Genomic DNA, 15,399 nt, shown 5'->3' with positions numbered 1-15,399 from the left:
TGAGGAAATTACTCAGTTGGGGGTTCAGTATTCATTTTTAAATTACATTTTCAAGTGCTCCCCCCCCAAAAAATAACTTTGCCCTGTCGCCCAATTGGGTAGTGGAGTCATTCAGCCTTACCAAATTAATTTATCCTTACGGTAAAGTACACAAGTAACTGTGTCCCACCCCCATCTCTCTCCCTCCCTCCCTCCCTCTCTCTCTCTCTCTCTTCCAGCCCCCTCTCTCAATCTCCTTCTACCATCTCCCTTACTTTCTCTCCCAGTCCCTCTCTGTCCCTTCCCAGAAGTGAAGCCGGATGTCGTTGCAGCTCTGTGCGTGTCTCTCTTGAGGTGTTATGACGTGTTCTTTTTTTTTTCCCCGTCAGTTTATTTAATTGACTGGACAAAAGGTCGTCATTTTCCGAGGGCTGGTTTCACAATTAACGGATCGGATTTGAGCTCACGTCCTGAATCGACTTCACTCGGCTGGAACTGGCCCACGCAGACCCAACGCAGACTCCGCGTGCAGAAATACAGGCTGTTGGGTTTGGCACTGGTTCTGGAGTGATTGCGGGGGATACATGCTTATGATTTTGTATGAGACTGAAGGTGCCAGTCACCTGCCCTATTTCCGGATAGGTTGGACCGACAGACGAGTTCACAAAGACAGCTGTCTGCAGACCTCCGCTGTTTTTTTGCGATTCGTACAAATATGTCAAGTAAAGCGCAGGAGTCTGAAATAAGTGCGATCTTCACGCGATGCCAGGGGTGATTCGGTGCAGCCGGGCTTGGCAGCGAGAGGCCATCTTGGCTCTTGGCACGGGGTCGTCTTCCCGCCACCGGGTTGTTTGTTGCCCTGGATTAAGAGGGCGAGTCTGGCATCGGACTCCAGGAAACTCCTGGAAACTCCGGGACAGGAAGTGGACGGCCGTCTGCGGAATCATCTACCGCACACCCGGAACGTTCCTTGGAAGAGAGCTCGGGATTTTACGTAACGTGCGCTGGCCCTGTTCACGCGAAACTTGTTTCGGTCGGAACCGGACAGTCAAAACAGTTATTTTACAAACCTTAACCCTGTAGACCACAGCTGAAGTTCCTGCAGACTGTGGACAGTTGGCGCAGACACGATTCAAAAGAAGATGCTCCTTGTGCAGCTTTACCAAGTGGACCGCGGGCACTCGATTGACCAGCAGGGGTCGCCGATTACGAATCAATCAGGCATTATGCATTGCCCTGCGGGGTTCCCTGACACGGTTGGCGGTGGCATGGTCCATATTTGATAACGGCCCATTCATGTATTGGAACAGTGCCTTAACGTGATTCGCCACCCACTGCCCCGAGCCCCTGGCTTTTAACAGAAAGTCCTACATGGCGAGAAATACGACGTGCTGAGAGGATTTGAGGCCTCCATACCTCAGTCTGGTCCTCCACAGCCATCCTCTACCATTGCCCTTTAGCTGTCTCTCATTGGGAGATTTATGAGCTGAGGCATGATTTTAAAGATGCCCTGCAAGACCTTCCCACAGCTCCTGGTCCGTATCAGACCATGGCTGAAATGATTGTTTGAAGTATTTTAACCCTTTAGACACCTGTGAAGTACTGACAGTTGGCAATAAAAGAAACATCTGTTATTCCTCAGTATTCAGAACAAAATTTACTTCCTACACATCATTGTTCGGCCCGTTTTGGTTATGAACATGTGCTTTGGGCTTTTGGCCCGCGTGTATAAGCTTATATCTGTGTGTGTGTGTGTGTGTATACGTACGTATGTAAGTAGGACCTCGCTCAGAAGAGGTGGTGTTTCCCAGACACAGCCCAGAAGCCTGTGCACTCTGCGTGTGCTGCAGACATGTTAGCCGTGCTCAGGGTCTGATGCTAACGAGCGCAAACTGTGTGTGCGCGTGTGTGTGTGTGTGAGCCGGGCCCTTTGCCTGCATGAGTCACTGTGCTGTGGTTTCCCACAGTTTATTTCCTGGTCCCCCTTCCCCCACAACCCACTGGCCCCAAATTTGGGCTGTGTATGATTTTCCATTCCGTAGATCGCCAGGGCAACATCTGGACTTCCCCGCTTGATCCCCCCCCCCCCACACACACACACCCTACCCCCAGTCCCTGTGACATTATCAACCTGCGTTATGCTGTTGGACAGGGATTGTGTGTACAGTACGCTAAGGGCTTTGACCTTTGACCTTCGACCCCGAGTACCCAGACTCCTTCACTCTGTATTGGAAACTGCTGAGTCCTAGTCCTGGACATGGTGAAAAATCTGAGACATGGAAACCCCTTACCCCCCCCAACCCCACCAGACTTTGAGCAGGAAGTGATTGCATCTTGTGAAAGCATAAAGGTGAATTAGAGTTCAGAGTTTTCATGAGGAAGGCTGAAATACCCTCCCCCCCCCCACCTCGCCCCCACCCCCAGAAAGCCTCCCTAAGTCCTGGAGAAACTTTAGCAGAGCGAGAGCCAGTGATGGGGGGAGGAGGAGGTGCAGGACGTGATGAGAAGGAGACGGACAAAGAGAGTGAAAGTGTGAGAGGGAACGAGAGAGCGGGAGAGGGTGTTGGAAGGCAGGGTTATTTGAGGACGGCTGCAAGAGAGGGAGAAGGAGGCAAGGGAGGAGAGAGAGAGACAGGGAGAGCGAGTGCGAGCGAGAGAGAGTGGGAGAGAGAGAGTGAAGGAGAGGGGGGAGAGAGAGAGAGAGAGAGAGAGAGAGAGAGAGAGAATGACAGACAGACAGACGCAGGAGTCTTCTGGGATGTCGTGAGTTTGGGAATTCCTTGCGCTGTCCTCGTAGTTTTCTGGAATTTTCTGCGGTGTGGGAATGGTGGTGATGGGATTTCTGGAGGATTTGCGAATTCGCAGGAGGGAGAAGCACAGCTCGAAGGGCGACAGAAGGATGAAAATACAGAGTGAGTTTAGTTTTTGGCTGATTATCCATTTTTAACTGAATGAAAATATGCAGAAATGAAGTTTATTCTTTGTTGACACTGTAATGGGGGGCATTAGCATTAGACCCTGGTCCTTTTTCTTTTTTTTTTTGCTTTTTCAAGAACTATTTCACTGTGACGTTTTCTCTTCATATGGTGTGTGTGTTTGTGTGTGTGTGTGTGTGCGAGTGTGTGTGTGTGTGTGTGTGTGTGTGGGCTTGTGATGGGGGGAGGACTCATGGAAATTTTGACTTTTAACCGCTGGTTCCATTTTGACAGTTTGCCTGTCATTTTTACATCTGTACCAGAATTACGCAGGAAAGCCTGATCCTGCCTTTATTTAAAATCCTTATGACTGAAAATAATGGAATTAGTCCATATTACTGTTTCGCGTTTTTAATGAGAGGAACATGAGGGAAACTCGGTGTGTGTGTGTGTGTGTGTGTGTACTTGAGATATATTTATATGTGAGTGTATGTAGTAATTGCCTTGACTGTTTCCATGGAAATGTGGCCTCATAATTGTTTAGAGAGGTAGTTTTTGTTAATGTGCCTTGCGCATTTTAGTTGCATTGTACTTGAACCTGGTGAACTCTCTGGCTTGGACTGTTGTTCCCTAGGGGGCGCTGTGGAGTAATTGACACATTCGACAAGTCCTGCTCTTCACTGCAAAAGCCAAAAAAATAAGTCCATTTTAGCCTTATTTTTAGACTTAAAGAGATCGCCAGTGAGGTGAGACAGTTCAACTCACTTCACGATTTGCCAATAGGGTAAGACAAGTTCAATTTCCGCACGGCTCATCGAACCTGTGCTTTTGGCACAGGAGGAAGTGACAATAACTGCCTCTGTCTCACACGTCTCTCGTGAAAGGTGCTCTCCGATCAGGTTCTGTGGTCCTGGGGTGGTGAAGCCACGGTCGCGTCAGTGGGCTAACGTCTCTGGGGTGGTGAAGCGACGGTCGCGTCAGTGGGCTAACGTCTCTGGGGTGGTGACGCGACGGTCGCGTCAGTGGGCTAACGTCTCTGGGGTGATGACGCGACGGTCGCGTCAGTGGGCTAACGTCTCTGGGGTGGTGAAGCGACGGTCGCGTCAGTGGGCTAACATCTCTGGGGTAATGAGGTGACGGTCGCGTCAGTGGGCTAACGTCTCTGGGGTGGTGAAGCGACGGTCGCGTCAGTGGGCTAACGTCTCTGGGGTGGTGACGCGACGGTCGCGTCAGTGGGCTAACGTCTCTGGGGTGATGACGCGACGGTCGCGTCAGTGGGCTAACGTCTCTGGGGTGGTGAAGCGACGGTCGCGTCAGTGGGCTAACGTCTCTGGGGTGGTGAAGCGACGGTCGCGTCAGTGGGCTAACGTCTCCTCGGAAACGTCTTTCAGAATGTTCGCGCGTGTTCTGAAGCGGCGTCGCTGCTCAATTCATTCATCCTCTCCGTCAGGACGACAGAACTGAGGGCGCCTGGAGAGAAAGAGAGGGGGAGAGTGTCTCACCTCTGTTTATGTCGAATTGTAACTTTGAGGGTAGTATGTGTTAATGTCCTAACCACTCAACCTGACTGTGCTTCGTAGTGTGTGTGTGTGTATTTCTGGGTAGCTGTGTGTGTGTGAGGACCTTTGCTTGTAAGATCCTTGTGAGCTATCCTTATTCTTTTTCCTCAAATGATTATTCTTGATGAAGCGGCACTGAACATCACAGCCGGGGACGTGTCTGTGTGCATATTGCATTACAGCCGCCGTGACCTCTGTGTGACCTTTCTCTCCTTGTGTTCCAGAAATCGAGGCGAAGGAGGCATGTGATTGGCTGCGGGCAGCAGGCTTTCCCCAGTATTCTCAGCTCTTTGAGGGTAAGGAGCACAGCACAGTCGTGATCTACCGTCAACACTGAGCCATTACACCATAACCATTACATCATCAACACTGAGCCATTACACTGTAAACATTGAAAGATTACACCATCAAAACTGAACCATTAATACCATCAGCTGAACCATTAACGCCATCAACACTGAGCCATTAACACTGTTGACACACAAATCGTTAACGCTATGACCAGCCAGCTGTGGCAGCTACGACTCGGCTCCCCCCGTTGCCTGTAGCGCGATGGTACGGTCCGCTCTTCAGTAGTGAAAGCTGAATTTTTACAGCTGTCCTCAGGCCTGGTGGAAGGACAGGCTTTCTCCCTCAGTCTTTGAAGCCCGCTTCGCAGAGAGCTATTTCCACGCCGGCGAGGTCATGGGAAAATGCCTCCGTTATCAGGGCCCTGGAAAATGCAGGAGTCTTCCCTCCGACCGCGGCGGCCCATTGGTGGAGGCCGGGCTGCTGGGAGAGGGGTCAAAGGTCGGGAGTGTCTCTGCAATGGGGACTGTGGCTAATCTTAAAGGAAACACACTGACGCTGACATTTTTTACCCTGGCTTTCTGTGTGTGCGTGTCAGTGTGTGTGTGTGTACGTGTGTGTGTATGTATGTGTGTGAGTGAGTGAGTGTGTGCGCGCGCGTGTGTGTGTGTGTGTACGTGTGTGAGTGAGTGAGTGTGTGTGTGTGTGTGTACGTGTGTGTGTGTGTATGTACGTGTGTACGTGTGAGTGAGTGAGTGAGTGAGTGAGTGAGTGAGTGAGTGAGTGAGTGAGTGAGTGAGTGAGTGAGTGAGTGAGTGAGTGAGTGAGTGAGTGAGTGAGTGAGTGAGTGAGTGAGTGAGTGAGTGAGTCGGCCGGGCTGTGGCTTTCAGTCACACTCACTCACCCCTCCTTGGAAACCCAAAACGAGCCCACTGCACCCTCGGCAGCTGAGAGATGGGACACGAGCTGCCGTTACTCTCAGCTTAGAATGTTCAGAGAGCTGACAGAGTTTTTTTTTTATTGTACTTTTTACCTGGGGCTGTTTTATCTGACTCTGGATTATGGACTGTTCCTGGAAATCTAATTCCTCCGTGCAGTTTAGGAGAAAGGGAAAATGGAAACAAAACTCCACGTCTCCACTGCCCGGGGGCGTGATGTGTGTTTTCAACTCATCTGATTGGTTGAGAGAAGATCCAGTCCTTTCATTGCAAGGGAACTGCCCAGTTAGGGCAAAATGTTCTCTCAACTTTTTACAACGTTGGGATCAAGGTGGTGATAAATCACACTGTTGCAACATTTTCAGTTTCTTTTGTGCCACCATAAAAACCACAAGTTTCCAGTTATGTTATTCCTGGAGATCACATATGCACTTTTTTTTTCTACAGGAAAGTTTTAAGAATTTGTTGACCCAACAAAATAATTTCCACAAGCTAAACGCTTCCACACCCGATACTTTAAACAGCTGCTATAACATTTCGTGTTTGCTGTGATTAAAAATATCAGCATATTTCATTGACTCAAACTCGATGAACGTACATAAAAAGTCAAAAGGCCACCCACATCGATGTGTTATTGACTGAACGTACAGTAGAACCCTCCAGTGCATTATGGGAAACAACAGGAAGTGAATAACCCACCTGATCTACTTTCTCCCTCTCCTTCCTATGTAGATTCTCAGTTTCCCATTGACATATCTGCGGTGAAAAAGGACCATGATTTCCTGGACAAAGACCTCGTGGAGCCCCTTTGCCGGTAAGGGAGACCGCTCTCTGTCTGTCTGCATCCGTGGTTCAGGCGCAGAGTTCCGTTTCGTTCCGTCATTCGGTCACCTACGGTTTCCGGCGGTAAATTACTGTTCAGTATATCCGTTGCCATAGTACTGACGGAGTGTGGCACAGTGGGTAAGGAACTGCGCTTGTAACCGAAAGGTCGCAGGTTCGAATCCCGGGTAAGGACACTGCCGTTGTACCCTTGAGCAAGGTACTTAACCTGCATTGCTTCAGTATATATCCAGCTGTATAAATGGATACAATGTAAAGTGCTAAGTAAAAGTTGTGTAAGTCGCTCTGGATAAGAGCGTCTGCTAAATGCCTGTAATGTAATGTAATGTAATACTGTCACTTGGTGACGGCCCCCTGACGACCATTAACTCTTTAAGGTGTGGGATCACAATTATGTGATTCGAATGTTCTTAACTGGACATTCTAATGCTGATGTCACAATCACTTCTGGTAACTGAAAGCAACGGGGTTCTAGAACACTGAATTAGAGCTTTGAACAAAAACATTCCCAAAACCCCTCACTTTAAAAGGGCTAGCGAGGTGAATCAAATTGCAATCTTTCAAACTGGAGTTGAGCATCTGGCGGCTCTCGTAGAGTCTGCGCTGTTTGCGCACGGGAGGGAAATCCTCGTTTGGGCCAGACGTTGAGTCGGAATGGCTACTGTCTGTGCCAGTCGCCGCCTCTCCCACTTTGATCCCTGACCCCTTTCCCCTGCATCACACTCTGACCTCCTGTTCAAAGGCCTGTTAGCCTCGGGGGGCTAAAGACTGCCGGCAGATGTCTGTAAGTTTGGGAGGGTGTGTTTGGTGGGGTGGGGCGGGGCGGGAGGGGGTGTGTGGGGGGGGGAGGGGCAGTTTGTCTGATCCCCTGAGCCTGAGGGATCAGCAGTCTCTGTGCTGGTTTTCTGTGGAGGAGGTTTGGGTTAATTACAGCATTAGAGAGATCCATCCGCTTTGCTGCAGGAGAATACCGTTTATCCAGAGAACAATGCACAAGTCGTTAAGAGGAACAATTATGTCACCAGACTTTTGTCAGGGGCTCAGGTGAATTGAATTCTTTGGCTGAATTACTGGAAGAACTTTTTTTTTTTTTGGGGGGGGGGGGAGGTACATCAGGGTGGGACTAATGAAATACAATGCATTTATTACAGCAGTTTCTAGGGTTTTTTTGGAAAAAGAAACAGCTTAAATTAATTGAGTTATTCAGAATGGAATGTGGAGGGGGAAAACATTGTTTGTTAACCCTTTAAGGTGTGAGATCACAATTATGTGATTACAATGTTCTTAACTGAACATTCACCACTACTGGTGACTGAAAGCAGTGGAGTTCTAGAACACAGACTTATTATTATTTTTAAACATTCCGAATAACGTATGCTTCAAAGGGTTACAAGAGAAGATGTTGTTAAGGCTGAGAGTCTGAGAGACGGGTTTGGGGTGGGGTGCTGATCCTTGGGGAAAAAAAGATAAACATAAAAACAATGCTGTTGCCTCGTGAACTTTTAGGAGCAGACCACAGGTCACTATGAGAACCAACACCACTGGAACTGACTTACTACCAACCAAGCAACACTAGGGGGAGGGGGTGTGTTTGGAGGGGCACTGGAAACCCTGTTAATTAGGCTTAATGAGCTGTTAGGAGGGGTGGAGTCAGGGGTGGTGTGTGGTAGAGTTAGTTGGGCCTTTACAGTGTGGGCATGAGAAGGAGGGGAAGATCTGCCAGAGGAACTGTGTGTGAAGGGAACCAATCCAGAGACCCTCTCTCTCTCTCTCTCTCTCTCCTCTCTTTCCCTCGCTCTCTCTCTTTCCCATTCCCAGGAGGCTCAACACCTTGAACAAGTGTGCCTCTATGAAACTGGACGTGAACATTCCCAAAAAGAAAGTAAGTAAAGGGGTGGGGGGGGATCTTCATTCTGTGTTCCAGCTTGCTCTTATGGTCCATATCAATACCTTCTGCGCAGTCAAAATAAGCATTTTTGAGAGACCGCTCAAAGACATTGCGCGGGTGTGCATTTCACGGACGTCCAGAATCCTCCTCCAGGTTTCTGTCGCTCTGTGGCACGGTTCAGTGGTTTTCTGTTGAGACGCGTGAGTTTTTTTGCCTTCGAGGCGCGGCGGGCGAACGCCTGGCACGTCTGTCGCCGTGGCGCGTGTTTACACGTTCCGGAACCCGATACCATTCGCCGGATATCTTCTGAAATCTCCAGACAGCGCTTTCTCCCGGATTCTTTCTCTCTCCTCCAAGTTTGGATTAGCGTCGTGTTTCCCCAGACTGCTCACGTCGCGTCGCGTACAGGTGTGCCGTTCCGCCGACATTCTAGAACACTGGTACGCTGCGCGGGATTGGTGGTTTCAGAAAAGGGGGGGGCGGGGGTGCGTTGGGGGTGGGGGGGAGAGAAGAAAAAACAGTGTCCTGTCCGTGTTTGTTAATGTTGTTAAAGGCTCAAATCCCCCTTATCCCACTGATCTGGTCTGGACGGATATTTGAGAGTGTTGTTCCAGCGTTGTGTCATTCTCCCCTTTCAGTCGGCGTCGATCCTGGGTTTGTTTTTTTCGGGATGGTGTTCCTTTGTGGAATGTGGCCTGTCGTTCTCTGGAGAGCGTTGGCTTCAGAATGGCTGTTGTGAGATTTTTACGGATTTACGCGCGTATCGAGGGAACAGGATACATATCCATGCGTGATATCAAACCTGCCGCCCAGTACTTTGTTTACCGCGGCATGGCATGCCGTTTAAAAGCTTTATGTCGGTCGTTTCAAAGTTGAGAATTTACTCTCTCTTGCGTTCGTTTCTTATTTCCTGATAAGAATGGGAAGATAAATCATGTCCCGCCTGATATGAAACTTTTTTTATGAGCATATATGACACTTATCTTAGGTGTTCACAGATATGACCAGTGATACAGCGCTTCCTCCTTAACCTCTTATCTTAACATATGGTGTTGTGCACTAAACCTGATTCCTGGGCAGCGAAAGATCTTCAGCTTTTATAAGCGTTCAGTCCTGTCTTTGTAAATATACTCTAAATAAAACAGTGTTTTTGGAGGGGGGGGGGAATAGAAAAAGTTGCTTGTGAGCTTCAATACAAATTGAATTTTAAATATGCATTTACACATGATGAAAGCACGGTGCTCGCTCATACAATGTATTTATCTGCAGTATCTATACCATTTAGTAAACATCGATATGTTGGCTGCTGTGTGGTTTTCTCTGAAATTCCGACAAAGGTCAAACAAGAAGGTATACAGTAAATAAGGCACAGAACAAATGCATAACTGAAGTAAAGAGGTACTGGGTGCGGTGCAGCAATATTTAATCACTGGTGTTCTGTGGAAATCGAGGGGATAAAAATGCATGAAAAAATTAAAGTTCCAAGGAACTCACGTGGATTGAAAAAGCCTTTGTTCTCTGGGCCCACAAAATCTGAACAATAAATTTTATGTTCTTTCCCAGGCAATAAAAGGCTTTTTTAATCCACGTGAGTGCCTCAGCATTGTTTGTTTTTATTGTAAATGTGTGTTTATGTTGATTAATATCCCGTCTCCTCTTGCAGCAGAGCGAAGACTCCGATGAAGACGACCCGTTCGCCATCAGTGACAGGTGGACGTTTGAGAGGCGGAGCCGGCGCTGGTCCAGGCTGCAGGACATCGACGGCTTCCTCGGGGGGGGCGGGGTGGTGGTGGTGGGTGGGGCCGGGGGGGCGGGGCTAAGGGCGGCGGTCAGCAGCGAGAGCGTGCTGACGGACATGAGCGAGCCGGAGGTCTCGTCCCTGCACAGCGAGAGCAGCGGCGGCGGCGGGGGGCAGCGGGAGAGCCCGGACTCCGCCCCGTCCCCCTCGCCGTCCCCCTCCGCGCCCGACCACGCCCACCCGCGGGGGCCCGGCGACCTGGCCTTCTACGGCTCGCTGCCCGCCAAGAGCGGGCGGCACGGGCGCACGCGCGCCAAGGACTTCCTGCGGAGGATGGAGCTGCTGCGGACGCGGGGGAACTCCTCCTCCTCCTCCTCGTGCTCGTCCGCGCGGAGCGGCCACCGGGGGGCGCTGGTGATCAGCGCGCCGGTCCTGCGGCGGGAGCCCGAGGCGCTGAGGACGCTGCGCTGCGCCGAGATCGTCAACGGGGGGGCGGAGCCACCCTCCACCGCCGCCGAAGCCCCGCCCTCCCACTCCAGCGGCCAATCGGAGACCAGCGGCAGCACGGTCGGCACGCCCTGCGCCCAGGAGCGGCGGGGCCCCGCCCACAAGCGCGGCGGCGTGTACCTGGAGGACGCGGTCGGGGGCGGGGCCGTACACGTGGGGGGCGTGCCCCCGAGGCGGGGGGGCGGCGGGGGCGGCGACCCGTCCCGCCGGAGCGAGTTCCGGTCCTACGAGGACCTGGTGGTGCACGTGCCCCAGGACCACAAGCCCGGGACCTTCCCCAAGGCGCTGTCCGTGGAGAGCCTGACGCCCGGGCCCGCCGGAGGGGGCGGGGCCTCCTTCGACTGGCGGGCGAGCGCGCCGCGCCCCGCCCCCCCCGCGGCCGCCGCCTCCTCCTCCTCCTCCTCCTCCCCACGGGAGCAGCCCCGCCTCCTGGGCCAGTGCTGCCCGCGGGGCAGCCGCATCAGCGTCTACGACAACGTGCCCGGCTCGCACCTGTACGCCAGCACGGGCGACCTGCTGGACCTGGAGAGGGCCGAGCTCTTCCCCCACCTGGACGACGTCCTGCAGCACGTCAGCGGCCTGCAGCGGGTGGTGGACCGCTGGTCCCAGAGCGTGCTGCCGGAGGGGGGCGGGGTCGGGGGCGGGGTCTGCAACGGGGGCGGGGTTTCGGGGCTGCAGTCCTCCAGTCAGATCACCCTGGACTTCGAGGGGAACTCCGCCCTGGAGGGCAGCACCACGCCCAGCGACGGCGACCGGGACGGGGGGTCCCTCAACGACACCGACTCCACCGGGACCCGGGAGAGGCGGGACTCCGGGGTGGGGGCGTCGCTCACCAGGCCCACCCGGTGCGTGCGCCGTTTCGGGGGGGGGTGGTGGGGGGGACAGGTCTGCTGAAGGAGGGGGAGTGCCCCAGCACCCCAGTCCCATCGAGGGCTAGTCCCTTTTCTGTTCCACATATAGTAAAACAGAGATGCCCAACCCTGCCTGGAGATCTACCGTCCTTAGCATTGTTAGGGCTGGAGTGAGAACCTACAGGGCAGTAGACCTCCAGGAACAGGTTTGGGCAGCCCTACAGTAAAATAAAATGGTGGCCAAATACCCCCATTTTAAAACACTAAGGTCTAATGATTAAGGTTTAAAGAAGGTAAATGATAAAAGAACAGCAAAGGTGCCCCAAACCACATAAAAGCTCATTTAAAACTATGTGTTTTCAAATGACTTTTAAAACTAGCTGCTGATTTCTTTCTGATCTGTAGAGACAGGCTGTTCCACAGTCTGGGAGCGTAAAAAATGAAACGCGTCACCTGATCTTAGGTCATCAGCTCAGGAAATGAACTGAAATTCGGGCCGCAGATTGAAACAAGGTCCCGTGGTGCTGCACGGACCCTTCTCGCTAATTAATTTAATATCCATCTCCATTTCCTGAGCTGACTCAAATAGAAATGGAATTGATCCCAACTCTGATTCACATTAATAAATTCATACCGAGTCTGTCCGTATCTTATTGCTTCTGGACCAACGGGGGGGAAAGTTAAATGGAGCGTGAGATAAGCAGGGTATATTTAACCTGGAAACGTACGCACACAAAATATTATTCTCCAGACTGGGAAATTAACTTGCATCAGCTGTAGAAGCTGTTCTAGAGAGGGAATTTCCCAAATGCACAAAAGTCAAAATATTACATCAGCATCATTCACTCTGTTCTTCAGCTGTCGTTCTGGCTGTGTAGATCATCATATACTGCAGGGCTGCCCACCCTTTTTCTGGAGATCTACTGTCCTGTAGGCTTTCACTGCAACCCTAACAAAGCACACCTCATTCAACAGCTAGTGTTCTAGTTGAGCTGCTATTTAGTAGAGTCAGGTGTGCCAGATTAGGGTTGAAGTGAAAACCTACAGGACGGTAGATCTCCAGGAACATGATTGGGTAGCCCTGATATACTGTATTAACCAGATGAGTGATTATAAGGTCCCATTAAGATGTGTGTGACCCTGTGGTTTCTCTTGTCCCCAGTTTGCGTTGGCCCAGCTTCAGGATTTCCAATCGCCTCAGCCAATCGGGGGCCTCCCTGCAGATCACCAGCCAATCAGCCGGTCAGCTGAGCCTGCTGCAGAGGTTCTCCCTGCTCCGCCTCACTGCCATCATGGAGAAGTACTCCATGTCCAATAAGCACGGCTGGACCTGGTAAGAGGGGGCGGGGCCTGGGGGCGGGGCTAGAGTGTCATAGCCAGGAATAGATCTGGGACGTGCACTCTGGGACTCTCTCTCTCTCTCTCACATGCACACACTCTTGCACACACACAGACACTCACACACAGAGATGCACGTACACACTCACACTCTCTTACTCACACACAGACACACAAGCTCTCACATTCACACCGCCACACTCATATATTAATATAATAATAATAGTAATAATTATTATAATAACAATTATATCTTATTTACCAAGATCCTTTGGCTTTAAAATGAACAAGAAAGAATTTAAACATACTGATGGGCATGTCCGTTATATAAAGTTGTGTAAGTCACTCTTGATAAGAGTGTTTGCTAAATGCCTGTAATGTAATGTACACAGTACAGCGATCTCAGTGAGAGCAGCAGTCTGTCTGTGCTACTGGCGGCCTCTCTTTCATTGGACGAGATGGCGCTGAGATCTGATTGGACGATGCGATGCAGTGTCTCACCATGCCCGCCTCCCTCAGGTCGGTCCCCAGGTTCATGAAGAGGAACAAGGTGCCGGACTACAAGGACAAGAACATTTTCGGGGTGCCCCTGATCGTGCACGTCCAGCGCACAGGACAGCCCCTCCCCCTCAGCCTGCAGCAGGCCCTGCGGTACCTCCGGAGCCAGTGCCTGGACCAGGTACCGTACCCCTGCCGAAAAAACACGGTCACCTCCCGCCCCCCCGTCCCCCTATCTCTGGAACACTGCAGAACAGTGCGTTACATTCCCATTTGGGTCTGAGATACTGTTTAACGTTTCCCCCAAACAATTTTACAGTGTACTCTTAAAACGTAACTTCACAACATCATTCTTTAACACTCCTCCATGACCAGTTCTGGACAACGGTTGCTTGTTATTTTCAACCAGTCTGTGTTAAAGTCTTCCTTTGTTACACATAAATTGTATATTTATGATGCAAAAGTAGTAACTTTGACACAAAATGTATTGAAATAAACACAAGAGTAGTAACACAAAAATGTGAAAATATCGTGGAAACATTACCCCCCAAATGACCGAGCGTTCCGGAACAGTCACAGAAAGCTTCTCCGCGTGTCCAGGTGGGGCTCTTCCGGAAGTCGGGGGTGAAGTCCCGGATCCAGGCGCTGCGGCAGATGAACGAGAGTTCGCCGGACGACGTGGCCTACGAGGACCAGTCTGCGTACGACGTGGCCGACATGGTGAAGCAGTTCTTCAGAGACCTGCCCGAGCCGCTGCTCACCAGCAAGCTGGGGGAGACCTTCCTGCACATCTACCAATGTGAGGAACACGGGTTTTAGGTCCCCACGTGCCAGGGGTGTAAGCGTACGTCTGACCACATCGATGTGTGTCGGCTCAAAAGTCAACGATCCGGTTCAATTAACGCTCTCTCTTTCTCTCTCTCACTCTCTCTCTCTCTCTCTCTCCCTCCCTCTCCACCCCTCTCTCTCTCTCTCTTCCATCTCACTCTCTGTCCCTCACTTGCCCCCATTCTCTATCTCGCTCTCTTCTTTCTTCCTCCTTCTCTCTCTCCCTTTCACCTCTCCCTTTCACCCCCCTCTCCCTCTCTCCCTCCCTCTCAGACGTTCCTAAGGACCAGAGGCTGCAGGCGGTGCAGGCCGCCATCATGCTGATGTCTGACGAGAACAGGGAGGTGCTGCAGACCCTGCTCTGCTTCCTGAGTGATGTCACTTCCTCTGTGGAGGAGAACCAGATGACGCCCATGAACATCGCCGTGTGCCTGGCGCCCTCGCTCTTCCACCTCAACATCCTGAAGAAGGACAACCTGTCGCCACGGTAACCATGACCACATGCTTCCTGTCCCAAAACAGCTGTAACACTACCCCGAGAGATTAAATATTGAGGTTGTGGCCAATCCCCTGCGTGGGATAGGGTTTGATCCCTATCATGTCACCAATGATGAATAAAGTAAAAAATATTCTCTCACTCTCTCTGTCCTCCCCCCTCCCTTTTCTCTCTCTCCATCCCTCCGCCCCCCTCAGGGCGATGCAGAAGAAGTACGCCACGGGACGTCCCGATCAGAAGGACCTGAACGAGAACCTGGCGGCTACGCAGGGCCTGGCGCACATGATCACCGAGTGCGACCGGCTCTTTGAGGTGAGACACGCCCGTCGGCACGGCAACGAGTGAACGGAACCTGACATCAAATAATACAACAGAAAAGCAGGAAGAGAACAGAATACAACATCAAATAATACAACAGAACAGCAGGAAGAGAACAGAATAGCACATCAAATAATACAACAGGACAGCAGGAAGGGAACAGAATAGCACATCAAATAATACAACAGAACAGCAGGAAGAGAACAGAATAGCACATCAAATAATACAACAGGACAGCAGGAAGGGAACAGAATAGCACATCAAATAATACAACAGAACAGCAGGAAGAGAACAGAATAGCACATCAAATAATACAACAGGACAGCAGGAAGGGAACAGAATAGCACATCAAATAATACAACAGGACAGCAGGAAGGGAACAGAATAGCACATCAAATAATACAACAGGACAGCA

At 51.1% G+C, this 15,399-nt stretch overlaps 1 protein-coding gene across 7 annotated transcripts in view; it reads left to right on the top strand.

Moving 5' to 3' along the window:
* Positions 1 to 15,399, top strand: part of stard13a (StAR related lipid transfer domain containing 13a) — a 100,154-nt gene that overhangs the window by 80,556 nt on the left and 4,199 nt on the right. For 6 of the 7 annotated variants that reach the window (XM_064352730.1, XM_064352728.1, XM_064352729.1 and 3 more), the window contains 9 exons: positions 4,678 to 4,749; positions 6,412 to 6,493; positions 8,341 to 8,404; positions 10,074 to 11,500; positions 12,669 to 12,839; positions 13,364 to 13,523; positions 13,943 to 14,141; positions 14,444 to 14,657; positions 14,864 to 14,978. In XM_064352730.1, coding sequence (XP_064208800.1) covers positions 4,678 to 4,749; positions 6,412 to 6,493; positions 8,341 to 8,404; positions 10,074 to 11,500; positions 12,669 to 12,839; positions 13,364 to 13,523; positions 13,943 to 14,141; positions 14,444 to 14,657; positions 14,864 to 14,978 — 2,504 coding nt within the window. Of the gene's footprint in view, positions 1 to 2,463; positions 2,892 to 4,677; positions 4,750 to 6,411; positions 6,494 to 8,340; positions 8,405 to 10,073; positions 11,501 to 12,668; positions 12,840 to 13,363; positions 13,524 to 13,942; positions 14,142 to 14,443; positions 14,658 to 14,863; positions 14,979 to 15,399 lie in introns of those variants that run through there. The other variant, XM_064352733.1, reaches the window with a different exon arrangement.

This window comes from Anguilla rostrata, chromosome 9, assembly GCF_018555375.3.
Source record: "Anguilla rostrata isolate EN2019 chromosome 9, ASM1855537v3, whole genome shotgun sequence".
In the NCBI taxonomy this organism is placed as follows: domain Eukaryota; kingdom Metazoa; phylum Chordata; class Actinopteri; order Anguilliformes; family Anguillidae; genus Anguilla; species Anguilla rostrata.
This window is presented reverse-complemented; position numbering and strand designations above follow the sequence as displayed.